General features: G+C 45.3%; 1 protein-coding gene across 1 annotated transcript in view; it reads right to left on the reverse strand.

Moving 5' to 3' along the window:
- Nucleotides 1-2,229: 2,229 nt before the first annotated feature.
- LOC144799578 (hydroperoxide isomerase ALOXE3-like) overlaps nt 2,230-22,125 on the reverse strand; it is a 201,765-nt gene continuing 181,869 nt past the window's right edge. The window contains exons 11-14 of the mRNA XM_078670951.1: nt 12,076-12,197; nt 10,145-10,245; nt 9,143-9,313; nt 2,230-2,905 (exon numbers count right to left, since the gene is read on the reverse strand). Of these exons, the coding sequence (XP_078527077.1) occupies nt 2,726-2,905; nt 9,143-9,313; nt 10,145-10,245; nt 12,076-12,197 (574 nt within the window). The 3' untranslated portion in view covers nt 2,230-2,725. The remainder of the gene's footprint in view (nt 2,906-9,142; nt 9,314-10,144; nt 10,246-12,075; nt 12,198-22,125) is intronic.

Here is a 22,125-nt window from a genome sequence, read left to right on the forward strand (position 1 = left end):
AAGGCGCCTAACAAAATAAAATCAAAAAAGGCAGAACCAAGCTAAGGATATGCACTGGCAAAAAGCCATGTCTTGAGTGCCTTTCTAAAGGCCTGTTTTGAAGGGAGGGTTTTAATGTCAACGGGCAGAGAGTTCCACAGCCTTGGAGCTAAGGTTGAGAAGGCTCTGCCACCCCACCTAGCTCTACGGACACGGGGGATGGATAGCAGGGCTTTATTAGCCGAGCGCAGGGATCTGGAGGGGGTATAGGATATTAATAGATCCCTTATACCTCCTGACTTGTTCGTGGCCAAGGCCCCATAGATCAAACAAAGGCACTTGAACGAGATCCTGGCATCGATTGGGAGCCAGTGCAATGCTTTCCTAGCAGCCGTAGCAGAGGCCCGCCTGGGCAGATCTAAAACAAATTTTGCGGCCGCATTCTGCACCATTTGAAGTCGCGTGATATGACTCTTGTTAATGCCCAGGTATAGGGCATTACAATAGTCGAGTCTTGAGCCTATCAGTGCAACTACTATTTGCTTTCTTGCTGGTGGGGACAGGTAATGTCTTATTTTCTTCAGGATGTTTATTATGCCCCAGCAAGTGGAGATGGTCCTATTCACTTGCTGACCCAACCCCAAATGAGGATCGATCATAACTCCTAGGTTCCTAGCCAGGGCGGTGGGTGTGGGGCACACTCCCAGGGAAGGAGGCCACCATTCCGCTGACCAAATGTCCTCCTTGCCTCCGAACACCAGAATTTCGGTCTTCTCGCCATTAAGCTTCAATGAATTGCAAATCATCCATTGAGCCACTGCCTCCATACAGTGTCTAAAATTGGAGGCAGCCGAGGTGACCGAATCCTCATATTGAGTTTCAGTGAGCACAGGGGGGATAGGTTAGCAGACTGCGCCCGAAAGATCTTTAACTAATTTAAACAGGACCTTAGGGCTGTTATGTGCCGATGTAATGGTGTTACTTACATATTCAGCTCGGGCAGCGTTGCAGAGGGAACAGTAGTCCCTTTTAGCGAATTTGTATATACGTCTGGATTCAGGTGCATGGTCCTTCCTCCAGCGTCTTTCTAGACCTTTACATTTGATTTTCTCTATTTTTTAGCCTTTCCGAGAACCATGGGGCAGGAGGTCGATGATTATTCACTTTTTTAATAGAAGTTGGAAGGCACGCAACAATAGATGAAAGAATCCAGGTATGAATGGTGTCCGAGTCTACTAGATTGATTGAAGCGATAGCAGGAATGTTGTTCGAAAAGTGTTGGTTAAAAGAATCTATATCTAATTTTTTCCAGTTTCTGGACCCCAAATTGGTGCTTAAGATGGATGTGTTCTCACGCTGCAGATCCAGCCTCACCCTGAACCAGACCAAGAAATGATCGGACCAAATTATTGGGAGAGCTGCCTGGCATGAGATATTAGGTAGATTGGAAAAAATGGGGTCTAACAAGTGACCAGCCCTATGGGTGGGACCTGAATTGCAGAGTAGGATGTTCATAGCTGCCAAATCGGCCATGAGGGAAGTGCTTGTAGTGCATGTAGGGTCGTTGAAGTGAATATTTAAGTCTCCCAGAAAAGTGAAGTTGGCAGCATCCAACAGAAGGGGGGCGATAAGTTCAGGAAAGGCCGCAACCCATTGCCCTGCTGGCCCCAGTGGGTGGTAAATCAAGATCCCCAAGAGAGTGAATTGGGGTGTAAGGGAAAGTTTGAAGGAGCTGGTCTCACAACCCTCGAAGGGTAGGTCCTCCCATTTACAGGTATATGCATTATTAAACTCCAGTGCATGCCAATTAATTAAGCTGGAGCGCTAACGGTTCCACTCGGCCCCTAGCAGCTCCAGCAGCCGGAAACCGGGAAGCTACGATGCCGGCACCCTCCACAACAAGCGGGGAAACTCCATGGTGGACTGGGATGCAGGCGTCAGACCCAGCAGCAGGACAAAGTGCGGAGAAATATAGTAAAGTAAATTTTACTTTTAAAAATTCAAGTTAGTTATAAAACAAAGTGCTAAAATCAGTTATTTGAGCTTAGTAGTGAAGCACAGTGATTTCAGCAGCAGCATCAACTCATAACTGCGCGTGTTCTTACTTGTTACAGGCCCCAATAACATTTACTCCCTCAGTGTTCTACACCAGTAACTCCATCAGTGTTCTACACCAGTAGAGCCAAGATTATACAAGTACATACTTTTACATAGTTCTAAGAAAAATAGGCACATTTATGAAAATGTCTCTAATTTTCAAAGCTTGTTTATTACATACTCTTATTAATAAAATCATATGGATATCAGTGTCCATACATGTGAATACACAATATTGTTTGCCAGGTTAATTGTTGCAATAGTGATCTGCATTAAGTACGTACAACTCTTTCTCTCACAGAATCAGCATTGTCTAAAACGTATTGAGAGACAACAGGGACAGCTCTGGTTTCTTCATTTTTTAGGTTATTGTAAGACAGATGTTTGGATGATCTCAGATGTCAATTAGATACAGTTTGTAAATTAAATGTTTCTTGCATTCTTGTCCTAGTATAAAAATGATTGGTTTTCCATTTTTAGCACCTGTAATGTCTATTGAAGTGACCCTGGACAAGGTCCTGTGATGCTTGAACTTGACTGGCCAGATTCTGGAACAGAGTGGAATGTGGGCCAAGAAAGATGCAATTTACTGAATGGTTATTTAGCTTTGGATGGAAGCGCAGGAGGTTCTTGTTGGTTGTTTAGTTAATTATATGGACAAACTGTTCTCAATCACTTTGGGGTTCAGGTAGTTGTACTTGAGAGGCAGGTATTCATTTCTGCTTTCAATCTCTGCAGATATCTGGGACAAGCGTTCCTGGAAGGCCTTGATGCACCGTTTGGGTTCCTCCTCTGTAAAATGCTCATCGGGATATGTGCCTAAAGGCCTCTTTAAAGAAACATAGATAAATGAAAAGGTTAATGCCTCATCAATCCAGACAATAGATCAGGGTGGCAACAAACAAAAGTAAGGAATGCTGGTGAATGATTTCTATGTTTTGCAGTTGTTTGGAGTGGCCTAAATGTGGAATTGGTACTACTGCCCCAGAACGTAACTTACAGAGAATTTGTTTTTCACACTAAAAGTCCACGCTACTGTTCTTGTTATGAAGACCAGATTGGCATGGAGGGCATAACCCTATCATCATCATCATCATCATCATCATCATCATCATCATCATCATCATTTTATTTGAGCTAAAAATGTAAAGATCAATAATAAAAGCAATGCAATAAAACACATTTGGTTCAAAAAGTGTCAGTGCATAGCAAGGAATTATTAACAAAAGACTATCCAGGATCCCCCTACCCCACTTCTCAGGGTTCAAATGGCAACATTGTGATATAGAGGTGGCCAAAAACCTTAGCTAAGTGTCCATAACCCTACCATTACACCATGGTGACGTCCCTGAATGCACAGCGTGAAGGACAAATTGGCGGGTTCCACTACGTGGAACTCAGTGAAGTGACCCCAAAACTCTTCCATGCTATGGGGAGTTCCCCAAGCAGCAGTGTGCATTTGGTCATGCTTTTCATGTTGATTTTCAGTGCCTGGTGTTTGTCCTGCACTTTAAATCCTGCATGAACTGCACCATGCACAGTACAAGAGGGTGCTGCTTCTTCTCGTGCCTCTTGACCATTTGCGACCGCCCTCACTGAGAAATCTGACCGCCCATGTTGACAAATCTCATTGGGAGGAGGATTTTCCTCACTCACGCTCGCAAACTTGATGTTACCGAGCGTGAGCACAGAAAAAGTAGAGCTGAGTTTTTCGGTACTCCACATGCTCCGCGGAGCATGGAGTGGGCAAAACTCTACAAACTCATGCGAGCGGAATGAGTTCACCGCCCAGGCCTACATAGAACATGAACTCTCCCACGGCCTCACTTGTTTAGGGAGATGAACCCTCCTCATAACCAGAGGGTTGATTGCAACAACGAAAATGACATGTTTGCTTACAGTATCGTCTGTACTTTTTGTTCACAAATGATTGATGCAAATTGTTTAAATGTCTTTCTCCTTGTAATAAGTATGGCATTAAGCCATTGAAGTTTTGTAAATTGAGACAAGGAAGGGGCTTCGGAATAGGACAATCTGCATCCTCCCAGTTTATCTTTGACCACATACTTTATATCTCCTGCAGACCTCATCCCAGAGCACTGAATATGGAAAGCAAGCTGGATAAGCCATAAAAGGCTTTGGCTAAGTAGAGGATGCAGGGGCGGCTACTCTGTTTGAGCGGAGGAGCGTCACCTCACAATGAAAAGCTCCAGCCAGAGCTGAAAAAAATTTGTAATCATAAAATTTTTTTTTTCAGCAGCCAATTCGTCCCGACCTGAGAGCGAGGGTGGAGTGGGGCCATTGCTACTGAGTGGCACCAGGGAGCTGTGCGCTTATGTTTAAAATGCGCATGTCTCTTTGACCAGCCGTCTTGTGACGGCCAGTCAGACATGCGCATTTTAAACCTCTCTAACCCAGCTGTCTAACACGAACGTATTACGTTACAATGCAAACATTTACAATCCATGCCTTTACACCACAGTTTTTACATCGCAACATCCATTACAATGCATAACATTACAACGCATACCATTACATTGCTCCAGTGAGTGCAACAGTAGGGTAAGTGTTGGATAGTGTAAGGGTAAAAACTATGCTTTGTAAAGGTATGCGTTGTAATGGTATGTGTTGTAGTGACATGCGATGTAATGCCTGGTTTGTAATGGCATGCGATGTAAAGGATGTTGCGTGGTAAAGACTGCGTTGTAAAGGTAGTGCAATGTAATGACTGCATTGTAAAGGTTGTTTCCCGTTGAACACAGCTGGGTTAGAGAAAGCACAGGCTTCCGGTGCTCTTAAGAGCACTGAGAGAGGCCCTGCCCTCCAATCCTGGCTCTTCTCTCATGTTGGTTAACAGCATGAGGGTAGAGCCAGGATTGGCTTGGGAAGTGGAAGCTTGCCACAAGGAATGAAGACCAATCAAGGAGGATGTTGCGCTCGTGCAGGAAGGTAATTGTATTTTATTTTATTTAATTTGTTATATTTTTTTTCTGTGACTCCCGCGTCACCACCCTCGATACATGCCAGCTGCCACTGAAATGACGTATTGCAAGGGAGCCCATAAACTAAACGCATGAATTGCTCTATAGTTTTCTAAATATTTGCATCTAGCTCCTGTTCATCCCGAATTCTTTTACAACTAAATTGTCAAGCAAAGCATCATGACAAGCAGCAGCAGGGTTTTCAAGGCATTATTTGAAGAGATTACAAGGTACTATCAGGCCATACTACATCTGACTTAAAACCTTGCCTTTTTCAAAAGCAGAATCTGGCGGCCCAGGTTTGATGAAAACTCTCAAACTTGTGAGCTGAGTTGTGTGCATCTGCCAAACTTTGCAGATAAACCGAATGTATAGTGAACCATGTGGACATTTTGCACTACTGGTAGACATTTGTTTCTTTACCAATGCAGATTTCACATATTCCTGATTCTGAGAATCGGAATTGGGATTTCAAACTCTTAATATTTGCACAACTAAATGAAACTTAGTTGTGAACATATTTTTGTGAATCTGGCCTAAAGACCTTAAGAGTACAGTGAACGCTTCATCCTTCTAAGCTGCTAATGCACCGGTCCTGGTTCATTCAGACTTTCAGGTCCTTCCCTCAACTCATACTGCCCTCTCTCCCATTGCCAACAACTTATTTTCCTTTGCTCACCACAATCACCTATTGTATATCATCATTCTTCCTGATTTGTCAGTGACATTTGGCACTATATATCACCCAGCTTTATTCTCATTCCTCACCTCTTTCTGCCCTGATGTTGGCCTTTTTCCAACTATTCGACAACTCCTCCTCAGTGACATGAACTACAAGAGATCACAGCTGATCCCTCTACAACTCAGGGTCTTTCACGGGTCAATCCTAAGCCCACTGCTATTCTCCCTATACACCAACTCTCTCAGCGACATCTCCTTTAGCATCTAATATCCCCTTCCCACTGATTACACAAATCTTATCCTTTCACACCCTCTATCCATGCATCTCGGTTTGATTCTCAATGACCAGGTGCTGGGTGGCACTCATATGTCATGTTTAACTCCTCCAAAACTGAGGTTCTTTACTTTCCCTCTTCATCTGGATCAACACCTCTGTCTAGTTCTCTCCACTTCCCTTCAGACATTTTTGGGGTCATAAGGATGTCGTGTGGATCGCCACGGCCCGGCGAGCGGTGGCGGGCGGTGGCAATCCACACACCATCACATCACAATTTACCCCCGCCAAATTACTATGGCAGGGAGTACCGCAGCAGATGGAAAATCCGTCTGCCGCCTTTCCGCCGGTTGGATTGCCGGCCAGAAAAGGCATATGGTAAATGACTATGGGAGCCTGTTGTGGGCCCCCGTGGGTGGGTGGCTGCACTTGGGGGGTATCTATAGTACCCCGCTTCATTGCCATGCACAAGGTGGCAGGCACCACGTGGTGCCTGTCACATTGTGCATGGCAATGAACAACATGCATCTTTTACATTGCGGCGGGTATTACTTACAGCACCGCCAGCCGCAATGGGAAAGATGCGGAATGCGACCGCCAGGATGGGGGTCGCATCCCAATTGTCCCCGCGGGACCGCAGCACCTCTGGGGGTCTGTCCCATTTTCCACCACGGTGGTGGGTGAACAAAGTCCACCTGCCATCGTAATGGGGCTCCTTGACTTTCTTCTCTTTATCTAGAAACCTTGGGGTTCACCCTAACCATTCCGTTATTACCGACATCTCAGCATGCGACTACCTAGAAAAATGCAACCATGTCTCCTCTTTCATACCACCGAGACAGTAGCTTTTTACTAGTAGTTAGTATATTAGATTATCAACATAGTGTGTTAAAAGGTTAATCTAAAAAATCCTTCCTCTGACTACACAAGATTTTGAAGTTTGCCTGCAAAACTTTACTCTGCCAGGGCACACACCTGCCACTCTCTTCTGCACAAAGCTGGGTGGCTCCCTGCTGGAAATAAGACCCTCTGTGAATTATTGACAATCATATATAAACAGCCACAGTACCTCTACAGGCTGCTTTTCTATTATATTGCCCGGCTGCGCTCCTTCCAGGAATTTGTAATCAGAGCTTGCTGGTTACACCAGGCGCGTAACATAGGCCTCTGAGGCCCCTGCTGTGCAGGAGCGCCTCAACCATTCAAGAGGTCCCCAGATCCACAGGGTGCCCCATTCAGCCCAAGACCAATGAATAACTGTGAGATATGGGACACTCCGGGGCCTCTCAACACATTCTTAAGGGGGGGCCCCATCACTTTACATTGCACTACCGGTTTACCCCCAACACACAGTGTACAGCATCTATTTTCTGATTGTTCCCTTCTAGTCCCCATCACTGGAACTCACTGCTCCCATAGAGTGCCCCACATTCATGGTTTCTAGAAGGATACCTCAGAAGTCTGTTAAAAAAGAGCAATTAATGAAGAACACTGTGCCAAATGTGTAAATGGGTCCACCTAGTTTCTAAACTAGATATAATCAGAGGCATAGCTTCTGGGGGTTGTTTGGTGTGTAACACCCCAAAACTAAACATATTCTTGACTTGGTAGTTGCATCTGGAGGCCCTGAGGCGGATCTGCTATGTCTGTGTCATTTTTTTCATTGTGTGCCAAGAATAAAAGACAAAAGGGTGACATTTGATGTAAAACAGCAGAAAGAGTGAGAGTCAAAGATACACATCTGGTGGCTGAATTTCAAAATGTAAAACCAGATAACCTGGATTCATCACCAGCCTCTCTGCGTATCCACATTGTTGCCACCATCAATAATTAGATGTCAAGGCCAAGTTTAAAGTTTACATGATTACTGACTTGCCTCTGCTTTCACTGATGACATTGTCTTTGGGGGGATTGGGGGGCATAATTCGTTTTTTAGTTCATGTTTAAAAACTATCACTTTTGAAAAATGTCTGTCTATGTAGAGATATAATCTGATGTACTAAGGTGAAACGCTTCTGCATGGTAAAGATTTTTTATTTTTTATTTTGGTGAGACTATTATATTTTTACATTACGTTTGTTGCACAATATATATGGCAGACATTTTCATGGTTTGGCTCATGCATGGACTCTTAGAGCCAAGCCAGATACCTGCTAGGTGCAATAATTTGCCAGTACGCCCAACTCTATATGCCACTCAGGTTTAGTATATGAGGTCAACATTTGTAAAAGGTGAGGACTGGAAACATGGAGGCCTATCTACATGCACCAATTTGGCAATTCTACGAACAAGGCTTCTCGTAGCAGAGACAAAGAAGAGTGTGTGCAGTTAAAATATATTTAAAATAATTGATAACACAGCAGTAACTTCGGGCTGTTGTGTTTTACATGGCCATATTCATTAGTTCCCAGGGAGAACTAACAGGCCCAGATGGGACAGGCAGGGGAGACACTTCATGGGTTAGGGTGGTGTTTGGGTGTGAGGTTCAGGGAGGAGAGATTTGGGTGTGGAACTCCCCAAAAGCATTCTTCCCTTTCTAGCTGGGTCTGGGGCACAGAGTCAGGTCTGCTATGCCTGTGTTGGTTTTTCCTATTCCACAAAGCTTTTAAATTGTTATTTTGTTTAAGTGGAAACTTAAATATATAGTGGCTGGTTTACGAAAAAGTAGATGTACTCCTTGAAATGGGACACATTTACCATTTTTAGGAATTCATAAACATTGGCACTGTAGACTTGGAACCCATTGTTTTTGCCCACTCTTTCTCTGTAAACAGAGATCACCCTGTTCCTCGTGGAAACATTCTACCCTGAACCTTGGTCATTTCACCCCCACCACCCAACATTTTCAGTTGGCAAATTTGACATTCCCACCCACCGAATCTCACAAAGTTACATCCCTGGATATAATAGAGTTGTTGTTTCACAAAAACAGCTTTTTGATCAAAAATTCAATCCCATCTCTGCCATATTCATTCTATCATACCGAATTATCTATGTACCACAAGTCACTTTATGTAAGACAGTCTGGACAGAATGCCATGCCACTTTTCTCAAGTAGAGAAGTCACATGGAGGTGCTGTTTACGCACAACATGGCACTCTTCTATATATTGAGATAATAGTATGCTTACCGTGTCCCCAGGCTCGTTACTCAGGAGCTTTACAATTACCATTGTAGTGGCGGTAGTGCCCACATCCGGTAGGATGTCCAGGACACTTTCCAGTGTTGCTGTGCCTTTGGTTTTGGGTGGAGGTTGGCGCATTGTGTTGGGACTGTTTGGCATCCAGGCGAGGAAATCAAACTATAGTGGCCAAAGACCAAATGGAAGAAAAAGCAACAGCTGAAAGTTGGAATCATCTTTTATTAAGCAGCCTTGTTTTGAGCTGAAAGTTCCAAGGTTGTCAGAGTGCTTTATAGAAAAAAAACTTGGAAAGCCAAGATATGCTACATCACAAAATGTCATTGTTACATAGAAAGAAGAATCGGGCAAGAAAACCTTGTATGTTAGATATTAAATCACCATTAGCGAGAAGGTTGGAACAGTGTGTGTTTAAGTCAGGAGGCTTAATGTCATATGGAGCTGATATACAAGGAATTATGACAAATCAAGGAATATTGTCTATAACCACAGACCAAAGGGTATTTCCAAAATGATACAAGAGATAAATTGCTCACTTGAGACTTTTTTTTCTCAGCAGGATCTATGCTATCTTTCAAAGAATGGCTTGCTTACTGGCATTCACTGGGGAAAATTGATGGCCCATCAAGTTAAAAGCTGCTCCTCTTGTCTCCATTTAGATTAGTGAAGACTTGTAGTAATAGGATACATTTAACCTCTTTACCAAGAGCAATGCCCTCTAGTGAATCTCTGGACCTCCTCAGGTCAACGCTTAAGTTCACAAACTTACAATCTGATCTACTGATCCTCTTATAATGATGTATGTACGTATTATTTAAATAGCACAAACGTAACCTTAAGACATCAGAGTACTGATACCCTGGCTTTGCTTGTTCTCATGATCATTTAGTTTTTTTTTATATGTCGAAAGCACAGATGAGTTTTCTAGACTCTTACAATCCCTTGATTATTTTTCCCCACCACCTACAGTCCTATAAGCATTTTTACAATTACCTGCCCACTGTTGACAGCAGCATGCTGAGCAGAACTTGTAAAAATCACCATAGTCAGATACTTGATCAGTTCAGCACGGGTGTGTAGCGAGGATGGAACTCCTGAAAGAATACAAGAAAAATGTACGATCACTATAAAACATTTTTAGCAGTGTCAGATCCTGTGCTTTTTGTGCCAAAGGTGTGTATCTTCAGTGACTGCTCAGAGGGATAATGGTAATTTGTAGTTGTGTGCATGAAAGGGTATGCCTGTGGGGTATTTAATTTTCTCAACATTTCAACAGATTCACAATAGGGTGCTAGAATCCTGTGGCATTCCTGGCACTGTTGGAAGGGAGTGTCTTCCACGTTCTAGTGCACTGCAAAACAGTACAGAATTATAGATACATTTGAGTTCCAAAGCAAAAATTATAATTTTAATATGTTGAAAAAATGCAGTATACACTGAAATGGTCCAAATTCATCCTATATATTTCAATATAGGCTTCTAACCCACTGCTGAGTGCTATACCAGTTGTTAAAGGCCCAGAACACGCAGGAGAGAACCTTTAAAAACTGGTATAGCCTGAGTCAGAAGGGCTATAGAGCTGTTAGAACTTCCCATGCACTACCAGTAAAATGTTCTGAATTAAAAAGGGAGAAATAGAAATACAATTATTGGAATGTTGAAGCAGAAGCTCTCAACATTCTAATGTTCTAAACAGAGGTAGAAACCTTTTGTTGCTGAACTTAAGCTGACACTTCAAGCACGACAGTTCCTAAATCTTCTAGATTTCACAATCAGGCTTAATGTCTTGTGAATCCAGTGTCAAGCTGCAATTAGTGACAGGAACGTGCATGGGGAGGACGAGCAACAAACTATTGCCAACAAGATAACAAGATCAGCCAATTGTACCGTGATGTAGCTTACATTTAGTCTCCACTTTGGTTATTAATTTTAACTTAACATTGTTTTCCAATGGTGGTTTGTACACGCGTTTCCCTATGGCGAAAATGCCCTATGCACTCATTTATTTCAGATAGACATCTGTTATTCAGCACCAAGATAACCTACTGGGGGAACGTGTGCTTTACACATACCCATGTTATATTTTTTTATAGGCATTGTTGCTTGGTAGTCTGGGTTGTACAATTCAAAATAGGATGTATTGTTTTTATTTTTTTTCTGGGCTCTTAGGCGCTGACTCCTCTGCTTTATTCTAGTTAAAAAAGTGTCTGTACTGAAGTTGGCGAGAGGTTAACTTCCTGTCACACTCATCAGGGAACGTTGCAGTGACCTATGACTGATATGCAGTCCAGCTGTCCCTGGCCTTCATCCTTCATCCATGCAAGAAGAAGTGTGCAAGCTTGCACACTCTAGACAGAGTGCATTCCTTAATGCATTAAGGGTAGCTTCCTGACAGTATGTAGGTTTGGTTTGGATCATTCTAATAGGCCTGGTGAATGGATTCTCCCTATATGCTCTCCTTTGCATAGAGATATTCATATTTGATGTAATGTTAGCAACATTATGAACAATTAACATGGTTGAATTGCTTGTGTTTTTCACTATTCTAATAATGCTTATTGCAATGATGTTTCTCATCTTTTTCATAATCGCAGTTCATGTTTTGTTTACAACTATTAGAGCTAATCAATAAACATTTGAAAATGCAATACTGTATGTTTTTTTGTGACACTTTAGGCATGCATGAGTGACAAACGAAAGGGTTAGATCTGTTTCTACTGTTTCTTTGGGAATCTGAGAGTTATGTTCTAGGTTACTGACAACATCTATAACTCTGTGGGTTTAGGAGCTCAGATTCAGTACTGTAAGCTAGGCAAACAGACCAATATGTACTGATTATATAGTAAGACTCAGTCTCTGTATTATGACATTTTGCTGTTCTAAATACACGGAGCATACTAATCAGTAGGAACTGTATAAAATACCTGAGGATTTCCTCTTCAGGAAGCCTTCTTTGAAGATCTCCCACACCCATGCTTGAAGCTCTTGGTCCTTCTGGATGCTCTCTTCACTCTGATAGTAGAAGTCAACAATGCCAGACACATAACTAAGAGAAAAGAAAATGGATTAGGGTCAATTGGTGAAAGACCACATGGGACACTTCCAGGCCAAGGAAGATGAAGCTGTACCTCTTACTACAGGAACAACAAGCATCACTCATCTCACAATTATTCTGCATGTGTTTACCACTAGTTTTAATGGACATTCTACACGCAAGGGGGTCCCTTATACTTACTAACAAGATTTACCTCAAAGGCCTGAGGAGCCAATTTCCCCTTTCCTCCTGAATCTACTCTGGAATCAGTTCTGCTGTCTTGCTCCTCCGGATAGTGAGGTGCCCACCTCACTAATGGAAAGGGACTGAGGCAGATAGTGAGGCCACAGATCTATACAGGTTTAGATGTCTCATTTCCTTCTGGGATAGGTCACACTGATTCACCCAGTCTGTTCTTCCCCTAAGGGCTCCCACTGTATCCAGTGGAGCCTACCAAAACAGGATCATCTCAGGAGAACCACCATTTCATGTTATGAGCAACCTCTGCTCATGTTCTCTGCACACTACATTGTTTTGTACATAACACAAGTTCAACATGTGTTACATTGGACAGACAAATCATGCACCATCCATTTCTCAGAAAAAATGGCTTTTAGTTTTGCCTGAGGGAAATTTCTGTGCAAGCAGCAAGAATGGAATTGTCCCTTTGGTGTGCACTTCAGGACATGGCCACTCACTATCTGTCCACAGGGATGCAGCCTGTAATAGGTTGTTTCATAAAATTTTGATTAGGTCATAATTTGACCTATTTTATAAACAGTAATGGGATGATCGGAAAATACAACTCACTCCGATTTGTGGCACTCGAAGGGTTGGTGACCTGCTAGGGTCATCAGTCCAACATATCTGTGACTGCCTTTGCATAAAATAAACATTTTTTAACCCAGCCTTGTGTGAATAAAGTAAACCGGGCTACGTTTAAGATGTTTTCTTTTTTGAAAAGTGTGTTTAAGAGTTGGAAGTGGCCCCCTAGAAGACTGCCTATTTCCCGTCAAGCTTTTTATTATACATTCATAAAGGGAAAGGGCCACAGCCATTCCCTTTCCCTTTTGGCACTTATAGGACTTGGTGTGTTTTATAGAACTCTGTTACATCAGCAGGACTGGCCTTTGCTGAGCTAGAGCCTAGAGTGATACCAAAAATGGCATCTCTCTCTCTCCTCCTCAATGTCCTCTCCAGGGTGCTGCTGATGATGATCTCAGTGGGCAACCCTTTTTTTCACAGATCAGGTGTCAGATGATTACCTCAGAACAGTTACCTGTCTGTGTGATCACATAATTCCCAATGTCTTCAGTCATTCATGCCATACCCAAGCATGTTTTCTTCCAGGCTAAATAGGAGGTCAGAGTCTAGGTGAGGGGATGGGGTTTGATGAGGAGAACAAAAGGTGATGGGGAGAAACGGATATGGAAGGAGACTGGAGCAAGAAGATGTATTTATAGCCTGGAAAGAATCAACAGTTACCAGCGGCCTGGAACAAATAAAATGATTAAAGCAGTTCACTTGAGCAGCTGCCTGTGCACCCCTCTGAATCTAGGCACCTTGAGCTTGCACCCAAGACTGGCCCTTCACATCAGTTTATGGTCATCTGTCTATTAACGCCAGAAAATCCAGTGATCCAATATACCCAGGTTCAAGAGTCCTGTGTTGGAACAATACCAACCCCACAACTCAGCCACATCCTGCAAAGTACAGTTTTGACTGTTCTGGCTGGGAGTAGCTGCATGCTCCATACAAAAATATCCTTATCACATAACATTTGGCATTCACACATATTCTACTGTGGGGATAGTTAGTGCTCTCTTTATGGTGTGAGTAGTACTTGCATTCAAGGTGAGAGCAAAATGTTGATTTATATCCTAACCATGCAGGGTAATACAAGATGGCATGGCTTAAGGAATAGTTTACTGAATTGGGCAACCTAGATTGGCTTATCCATCCACGTATCTTATCCAAGCTGACAACCATTGCTGCTCTACGAACCTACCCTGAGCATATTTTGCCTAACAGATAATTCGTACAAACCTTCCTTAGGGTGACAATCCCTCACCAAAATATTAATTAATGGCACCAACATTCATCATCACTGCTAATAGAGCTTCAACCCAACCTTTAGAGTAGTTTTAGATAAGGATTGTGTGGGCCTCAAGTACTATTGAAGGGGTACTTCTCTTAGTCCGGAAGAGCACATACAATTCTGAAACTCTCTAAGGAAACTGTTTAGATTATACGCTGTGACATGTTGTGAACGCACATATCAGGTACCCTTGTCCGCTGATCAGCGATCAAAAACAGTCATGAAGGTATGTTAATTTAAACTCAAGCTTGAGAGACACAGAGCGGTCAGCTTCCAAGTATGCTCTGCCAGATGCAGCTGGCTCTATCTTTGTGTAACGTTTGAACTACATTGACATACATTGAAATCTCTGAGTCAGACGTGTGTGCTGACAATTGATTTCATAAATTGTATACAATCACGAACAGGAATCTTGGCAAATCATGAATACATTATCATGGTATGAGGACAGGTGCAATTTCAACATTTGCTTTTATCCTTTTAGTTCTTAAGAAAAAAAGGGAAAGCTTAACAAGTATAAACAGTTCTTGGATTTTACCCACCCCTCCTACTGCCCATGTGCAGAAGCCAGGGATTGGACCTCTGTGTGGCTCATTAAATCATGGTGTGGACACAACATGGGGGAACAGTTGTTCAATGTCACATTTATGCACCCAAAAAGTGATCAGTCTCTTCAGCATGTCTTGGAAAATTTGGGAGAGTTGTAGCACAAGAAGGAGGACTTGTTGAAAGATATCCAAGTCCATTGGCTAACCTATCAACATTTTATAAGTCTAATTGGGGAATCTACAAAGATACATTGTGATAGTTCATTAAAAAAACAGTTTGCCATAAAGAGTAATGAGGAGCCATACTCCAGAGCAACTCAGAGTGAGCAGAAGAACACACATGCTTGATGTTTTGTGATATTCTAACTCAAATGTGACTCTCTAGGCCTCTATATTTATGATATAGCTAACATGCCTTGGGAAGTTTATTAACATTGTCTGTGTGTTTGAATAAATTTCCTTATTATGAACGTGATTTAGGTTTTAGAATTCATACAACAGAATTAGTTATTTTGTGTGTTCGCGTTTGCCGCGTTCACGATCAATTAGGACGTAATAAGTGTTCTGTGCAATGGTGTTGTTAGTTCTTTGGTTTCTGCACTAACCGCGTTCTCACATCCGGATTCCGAAAATGAATCCATTGTTTTCAGCTACGTGTTGATACTCGCACAACAGAGGGTTCACACTTGGAAGTGCTACTAACAGCTCCATATAATTGTTATGAGCAGACAGATATATAAATTAGTTCAATCAGGATAGGATAAAAGGAGAACTCATATGCTCAGGGACATGCTGCCTGTCCAGACATGATCCTGAAGACCATCTCGTCTGCAGCAAATGTATGGCTTGTATTACATGGCTCTGCAAATATACACTATAACACCATAGTCCTGACAGAAAAGTTAAGAGTTTCCTGAACTAATTCATTATGGATGTGTGATAATCAATGTTTGGTGCTTACATGTTATTCGTTTTATTTACATTTATTATGGCTGAGAGATTTATGAACATATCGATAATCCATATTTACCTGATATATATTAGATTAGCACTTAATAAACACACACAAATTAGTATCAAATACATAGGTTTGTGTGTGAACTGATTTAGGGGAATTCAAGGTACAAATTCATATTTATAGCATGGATACATGTGAGGGACATAAAGTGTAGAATGTCTCTGGTGGTTCAAAGAGTGGGTAGTTGGCACTGCAGGGATTCACTTGGCTACCTGAGGAAGCAGCATGAATCAGGAGAGATATCAAAGAAGCAGTGCTTGGCCAGTGGCAGGGGAACAGTGCTAATAGATAAACTCCCATGGTGGATGGGCAGAGGCCTCTGGGGAAAGTGTTGGGTGTATCGGGCCGGCTGTCCTTGATGCATAATGCTAGTACAGACTACATGGTCACCTATCCTCCAAGGACAACCTGTGGCTCTCTGAGCTTCCGAGTGAAGGGGGAGGGAGAGCAGTCTGCACCAAGTACCAACGGTGCCACATATCTGGAGGATCTGTGGCGGATGGGCTGAGTGAGGCATGCACTAGGAAAACCCAGATTCTGAGGGGTTCATTGTGTAGTGTGGCTGTAGGATATAGGGTATGGGAAGCGGGCACAGGTGCTCAGGGGTGTGACCAAGCCTTTTGGTAGGAGACATATAGCCAACAGTATATCTTTAATGATCTGCGATCTACAGGCCTCCTGTGATACCTTGGTGTTGAATTGTAGGTCAAAGTGCTCACTCGCCATGTCTTCGAGGGCAGGTCAGACGATGTTGCCTCAAACAAGTTGTTGTGCTTCTGAGTTGCTTGTGTGGTCCTCCAGCTGAAGAGCAGCATCTAAGAAATTACTTGGTAGGAGATATGTTGTGAAGCATGAATGTTAGGTGATGATCTGGCAGCAGTCTTCTTGGAAGGGGGCAGTATCTGACTCTCTGTCAGTAAAACTGCTCTCCTACCCTCACAGGTCCACCATTAAGTGAGGCCCTCCTGAGTCCCTGCACTCCCGTAGTGTTGGTGCTTGAGGTCCTCCTCCACCCACAGGATATACCTGAGCCTCATCCCTGGTGGTCCAGTGGACCTCTGACTAATGCTCCTGCTCTGCTTTCTGCCCCCTTCATCCTCTCCTTTCTGCTCTGTTTCCTCATTTTCACCCTTTTACTCTTCCTATCACTTTTCTTCACTTTTTCATTTTTTGCTATCATCTTCCTTTCCCTGTTGTTCCTATCATCTTCCTTTTCCCCGTTTTTCCCGCTGCTGCCCCCATGGCCCCTCCCCACCAGCACGACCAGCCCGATTCAGTTCCCCTCTCCGCTCCCACCTCCCAGCTGTCCAGCCCTCCCCGACCCCTACTTAATGGCGGCCGCTGCTGGGACAGGCGAGCAAGACCACTGACTCATTGTCAGTGAAACTGCTCTCCCACCCTCGCAGCTCCACTATTAAGTGAGGCTCTCCCGAGCCCCTGTACTCCCGCAGTGTTGGTTTACGAGGCCCTCCTCCACCCGCAGGTTAGGCCTGCACCTCATCGCTGGTGGTCCGGTGGACCTCTGACTCCTTCTCTTGCTCCGCTTTCTGCCCTCTTCTTTCTGCTCTGTTTCCTCATTTATCACCTTTATCTTTTTCAACCTTTTACTCTTTCTATCACTTTTCTTCACTTTTTCATTTCTGCTATTATCTTCCTTTCCCCGTTTTTCCTATCATCTTTTCCCCCATTTTTTCCGCCGCTGCTGCTGCCCGCCGCCCCTCCCCCCAGCGGGACTAGCCCGAGCCTGTTCCCCTACCCGCTCCTGCCTCCCAGTTGTCCAGCCCTCCCCGACCCTTACTTAATCGCGGCCGCTTCGGGGGGCAGGTGAGCATGACCACTGACTCATTCTCAGTGAAACTGCTCTACCACCCTCGCAGCTCCACCATTAAGTGAGGCCCTCCTGAGCCCCTGCACTCCCGTAGTGTTGGTGTTTGAGGCCCTCCTCCACCCGCAGGTTATACCTACAACTCATCCCTGGTGGTCCAGTGGTCCAGGGGACCTCTGATTCCTTCTCTTGCTACATTTTCTGCCCCCTTCACCCTCTCCTTTCTGCTCCATTTCCTCATTTTTCACCATTTATCTTTTTCACCCTTTTACTCTTTCTATCACTTTTCTTCACTTTTTCATTTTTGCTATCATCTTCCTTTTCCCAGTTTTTCCAATCCTCTTCCTTTTCCCCGTTTTTCCTGCCGCTGCTGCCCCTGTGGCTCCCCACCCCCAGTGCGACTAGCCAGAGCCAGTTCCCTTCCCTGCCTCCCAGCTATGTAGCCCATCCCGAACCCTACTTAATGGCGGCCGCTGCGAGGCTGTACCGCCAGCGCGCCTAAGGCAAGCCCGTCTGCACCCGTCCGTGACCCGAACGCGACCAGCGCCAGGAACCCCTTACCTCCCCACTGCCATTGCTACAACCAAGCGGCGCTACACACACTCAACCCAGGTCGCAACAACAACTGCAAGCTAGCTTCACCAGCCGACACCCACGGACCCTTCAGCTGTCACCACTGCCTGCACCACACCTGTAGCACCGCCGGGACCACAGATCCAGCACAACCCACCCGCAAGTACACAACTGCACCGAAGACCCTGCAATGCATTCTCCTCAACGTCTGATGCCTCCACAAACACGCCACAGAAATCTGGGATCTCCTCAACAGCACCACCCCTTCACCAAAACCTGTACCAACACCACCTCGGGACTGGACATCGCCATCGCCATTCCCGACGTATACAAGATCTCCTAGAAGGACCGCCCCACCCACACTGAAGGAGGAATCGCCATCGTCCGCAAATCCACCTTCCGGATGAGCACACTTCCCGACGAGCCCACAGACCTGATGGAACACCTACACTTCAAGATACAGGCCTGCTCCACCAGCACCCTCCAAGGAACCATCAACTACCAATCCCCCCGGACCCCCAGACCATTCACCAACTCCATCATGGACATCATGTTCCCGCAAGCCATCGCATCCACCAACTACACCTTGCTGGGAGACCTCAACTTCCACCTCGACAACCAAATTGACCCCAACACCACATCCCTCCTGGACAACCTGCACAACATTGGACTCTGCTAGATCATGACCAAAGCCACGCACTCAGCAGGACACACCCTCGACCCCCTTTTCACAACAGTAAACTCCATCACTTTCAGCAACACCAGTGAACTCCCGTCGACAGACTGTCAATGCATCCACTTCACCTTCAGACCACCCACCATCCATAGACCCCAGAACCAGTTCCCACGAAGAAACTGGACCAAAATCACCGATGACCAACTCACCTCCTCACTCGGCAACTCCACCTCAATCATCGCGGAAGACGACGACCCCAACACCACAGCCAGAACTCTTCACAGATGGATCTCCGACAGCGGCAACACCATAGCCCCCCTCAACAAGGAAAACACACACGCCAAGAAAGCCAGATGGTTTACCACCCAACAACAAGAGTCCAGACGCACATGCCGCAGCCTCAAAAAGGCCTGGGGGAACTCCAAATCTGCAGAAGCCCACAGAAACTTCAGAGCCACCACCAATGCCCACCACCACCATCATAAATATGAGAAAAACAGACAGAATCTCCACACACGCGCACAACAGCAAAGAGCTCTTCAGCATCAAGGAGTTCGCCCAACCCACCCGCAAGTCTACTGACATCTCTCCCTCACAAGACCTCTGCGACAAACTCAGCACCTTCTTCCACCACAAAATCAAGAACATTTATGACAACTTCGACAAAGACAGCCAACACACTGAACCCTCACCAGCTACCACTGACACCCTGAAGCCAATGATTGACAGCTGGACAGCCCTCACCACCGAAGAAACACTGAAAACGATGAAGTCAATCAACTCCGGGGTCCCCACGGACCCCTGCACCCACCACATCTTCAACAGAGCCGCCGACACCATTGCACCCATGCTTCGCCACATCATCAACTGCTCCCTAGCGAATGCCTCCTTCCCCGATGACTGGAAGCACGCCGAGAACAACCCCCTCCTAAAGAAGCCCTCGGCGGACCCCACCAACCTCAAAAACTACAGACATATCTCCCTGCTCCCGGTCCCAGCGAAAGTCATCGAGAAAGTCATCAACAGCCAACTCACCACCTTCATCGAAGAGCACAACATCCTCGACTCCTCCTTATCCGGCTTCAGAAAAAAACAGTACAGAAACAGCCCTCCTCCAGCAGACATCTGGACAGAGGAGAAACAGAAGCCTTCATCCACCTTGCCCTCTCAGCGTCCTTCGACACAGTCTCCCACCGCACCCTAACACGCAGACTTAACGATGCAGGGATCCGGGACGAGGCCCTCGACTGGATCCACTCTTTCCTCTCCGGCAGAACACAGTGGGTCAGACTCCCTCCTTTCCGCTCGGACCCTACATCAACCACATGCAGAGTCCCCCAGGGATTTCCCCTCAGCCCCACGCTATTCAATGTCTACATGGCTCAGCTTGCCCTCATCATCAGAACCCATGGACTCAACATTGTTTAATACGCAGATGACACCCAACTCATCCTCTCCCTATCCAACGAACCCAATGCAGCCAAACACCACTTTCAAGAAGGCATGGAAGCAGTCATCAAATGGATGAAAAGCAGCTGCCTACAACTCAACACTGACAAAACAGAAGTACTCATCACGGGCCCACACCTTGACACCTGGAATGACACCTGGTGGCCCCCTGCCCTCGGAAGCCCTCCCACCCCCACGGACCACGCACGCAACCTCAGAATCATCCTGGACTCCGAAATTAAGATGGACCGCCAGATCAACTCCATCACATGCTCCCACACCCTCTGCCTCCTACATAAGACCTTCAAATGGATCCCCCTCGAGTACAAAAAGACCGTCACTCACGCCCTCATCACCAGCAGACTTGACTACGGCAACGCACTCTACGCCGGAATAAATAAAAATGTCACCCTCAAGCTACAAAACATCCAGAACACCGCTGCAAGACTCGTCCTCAACCTGCCAAGACACTGCCATATTTCCCAGCTCCTGCGCACAGTCTACTGGCTCCCCGTTGAGGCTAAAATCACCTTCAAGATTCTCACCCTGGCACACAAAGCCTCCACAACACCGGACCAGCATACCTGAACAGCTGACTTGAAATCAACGCACCCCAAAGGACCCTATGATCAGCCCAGCTTTCCTACAACATGGTCCTCAGATCAATCAATTAATCACATGTTTGTTAAGAGCGACTACTCACCCGTAAGGGTCTCAAGCCGCTGGGGGGAGTGGGGGTTCAGGATCCAGTCCATCAAGGAGGGGGTCTGTCAAAGAGCCAAGTTTTGAAGTTTGTCATGAAGATGGGGAGTAATGGTGTCTGTCTGAGGTGGAGCGGTAGGGCATTCTAGGCTATGGCTACGAGGAAGGAGAAGGAGTGGCCTCCCAATTTGGTCTTTCTGGTGCGGGGAACCACGCCGTAGGAGAGCTGGGCTGATCCTAGGGTCCTTTGTGGTGCATGGAATTGAGTCGGCTGTTCAGGTATGATGGACCGATGTTGTGGAGGGCTTTGTATGCGTGGGTGAGAATGTTGAAGGTGATTCGAGCATCGATGGGGAGCCAGTGGAATGTGCGCAGGTGCTGGGAGATATGGCAGTGTCTTGGCAGGTTAAGGACCAGTCTGCGGTGGTGCACCAGGAAGGCCAGATCAGGAGGCCTCTCCTTCTCCTTCCTCGTGGCCAGATCCAGGAACGCCCTGCCCCATCTCAGACAGATGACATCACTCCCCATCTTCACGAGAAACCTCAAAACACATCTCTTTGATAGACCTCCCCCTTGATGGACTGGAACCTACACCTCCCCTCCTCCACAGCGCCTTGAGACCATTACGGGGGAGTAGTCGTGCTTGACAAGCACATGATTGATTGATTGACTGATATCTTACACGGCACTTGGCAGAAGACATATGTGCCACATGGAGAGCAGTTCATGAGCTGCTCGTGAGGTCACTTGGCAGAGGGAGGGTTTTTTCCACAGAACATAGAAAGAGCAATATAATGCACTCTCATCTTGCCAACCTCAAAAGCAATTGGTCTTATCAGGGCACTCACAGTGACTCCATGCTACTGCTACAGGTGCCTCACTCGATGTCATGAGGCGAATGAAGTAGCCAGTATCAAAATAATTAAAAAAGCCAATTTTATAGGTCTCTCGAAAAGCAAATCCTTTGGAGTTTCCCGAAAATATAACATACTTATATAAAGCTTTGGTTCTGTCTCCTTCAGATATTGACTCCTTTGCATCAGGACTTTTT

This window comes from Lissotriton helveticus, chromosome 12, assembly GCF_964261635.1.
Source record: "Lissotriton helveticus chromosome 12, aLisHel1.1, whole genome shotgun sequence".
NCBI classification, from domain to species: domain Eukaryota; kingdom Metazoa; phylum Chordata; class Amphibia; order Caudata; family Salamandridae; genus Lissotriton; species Lissotriton helveticus.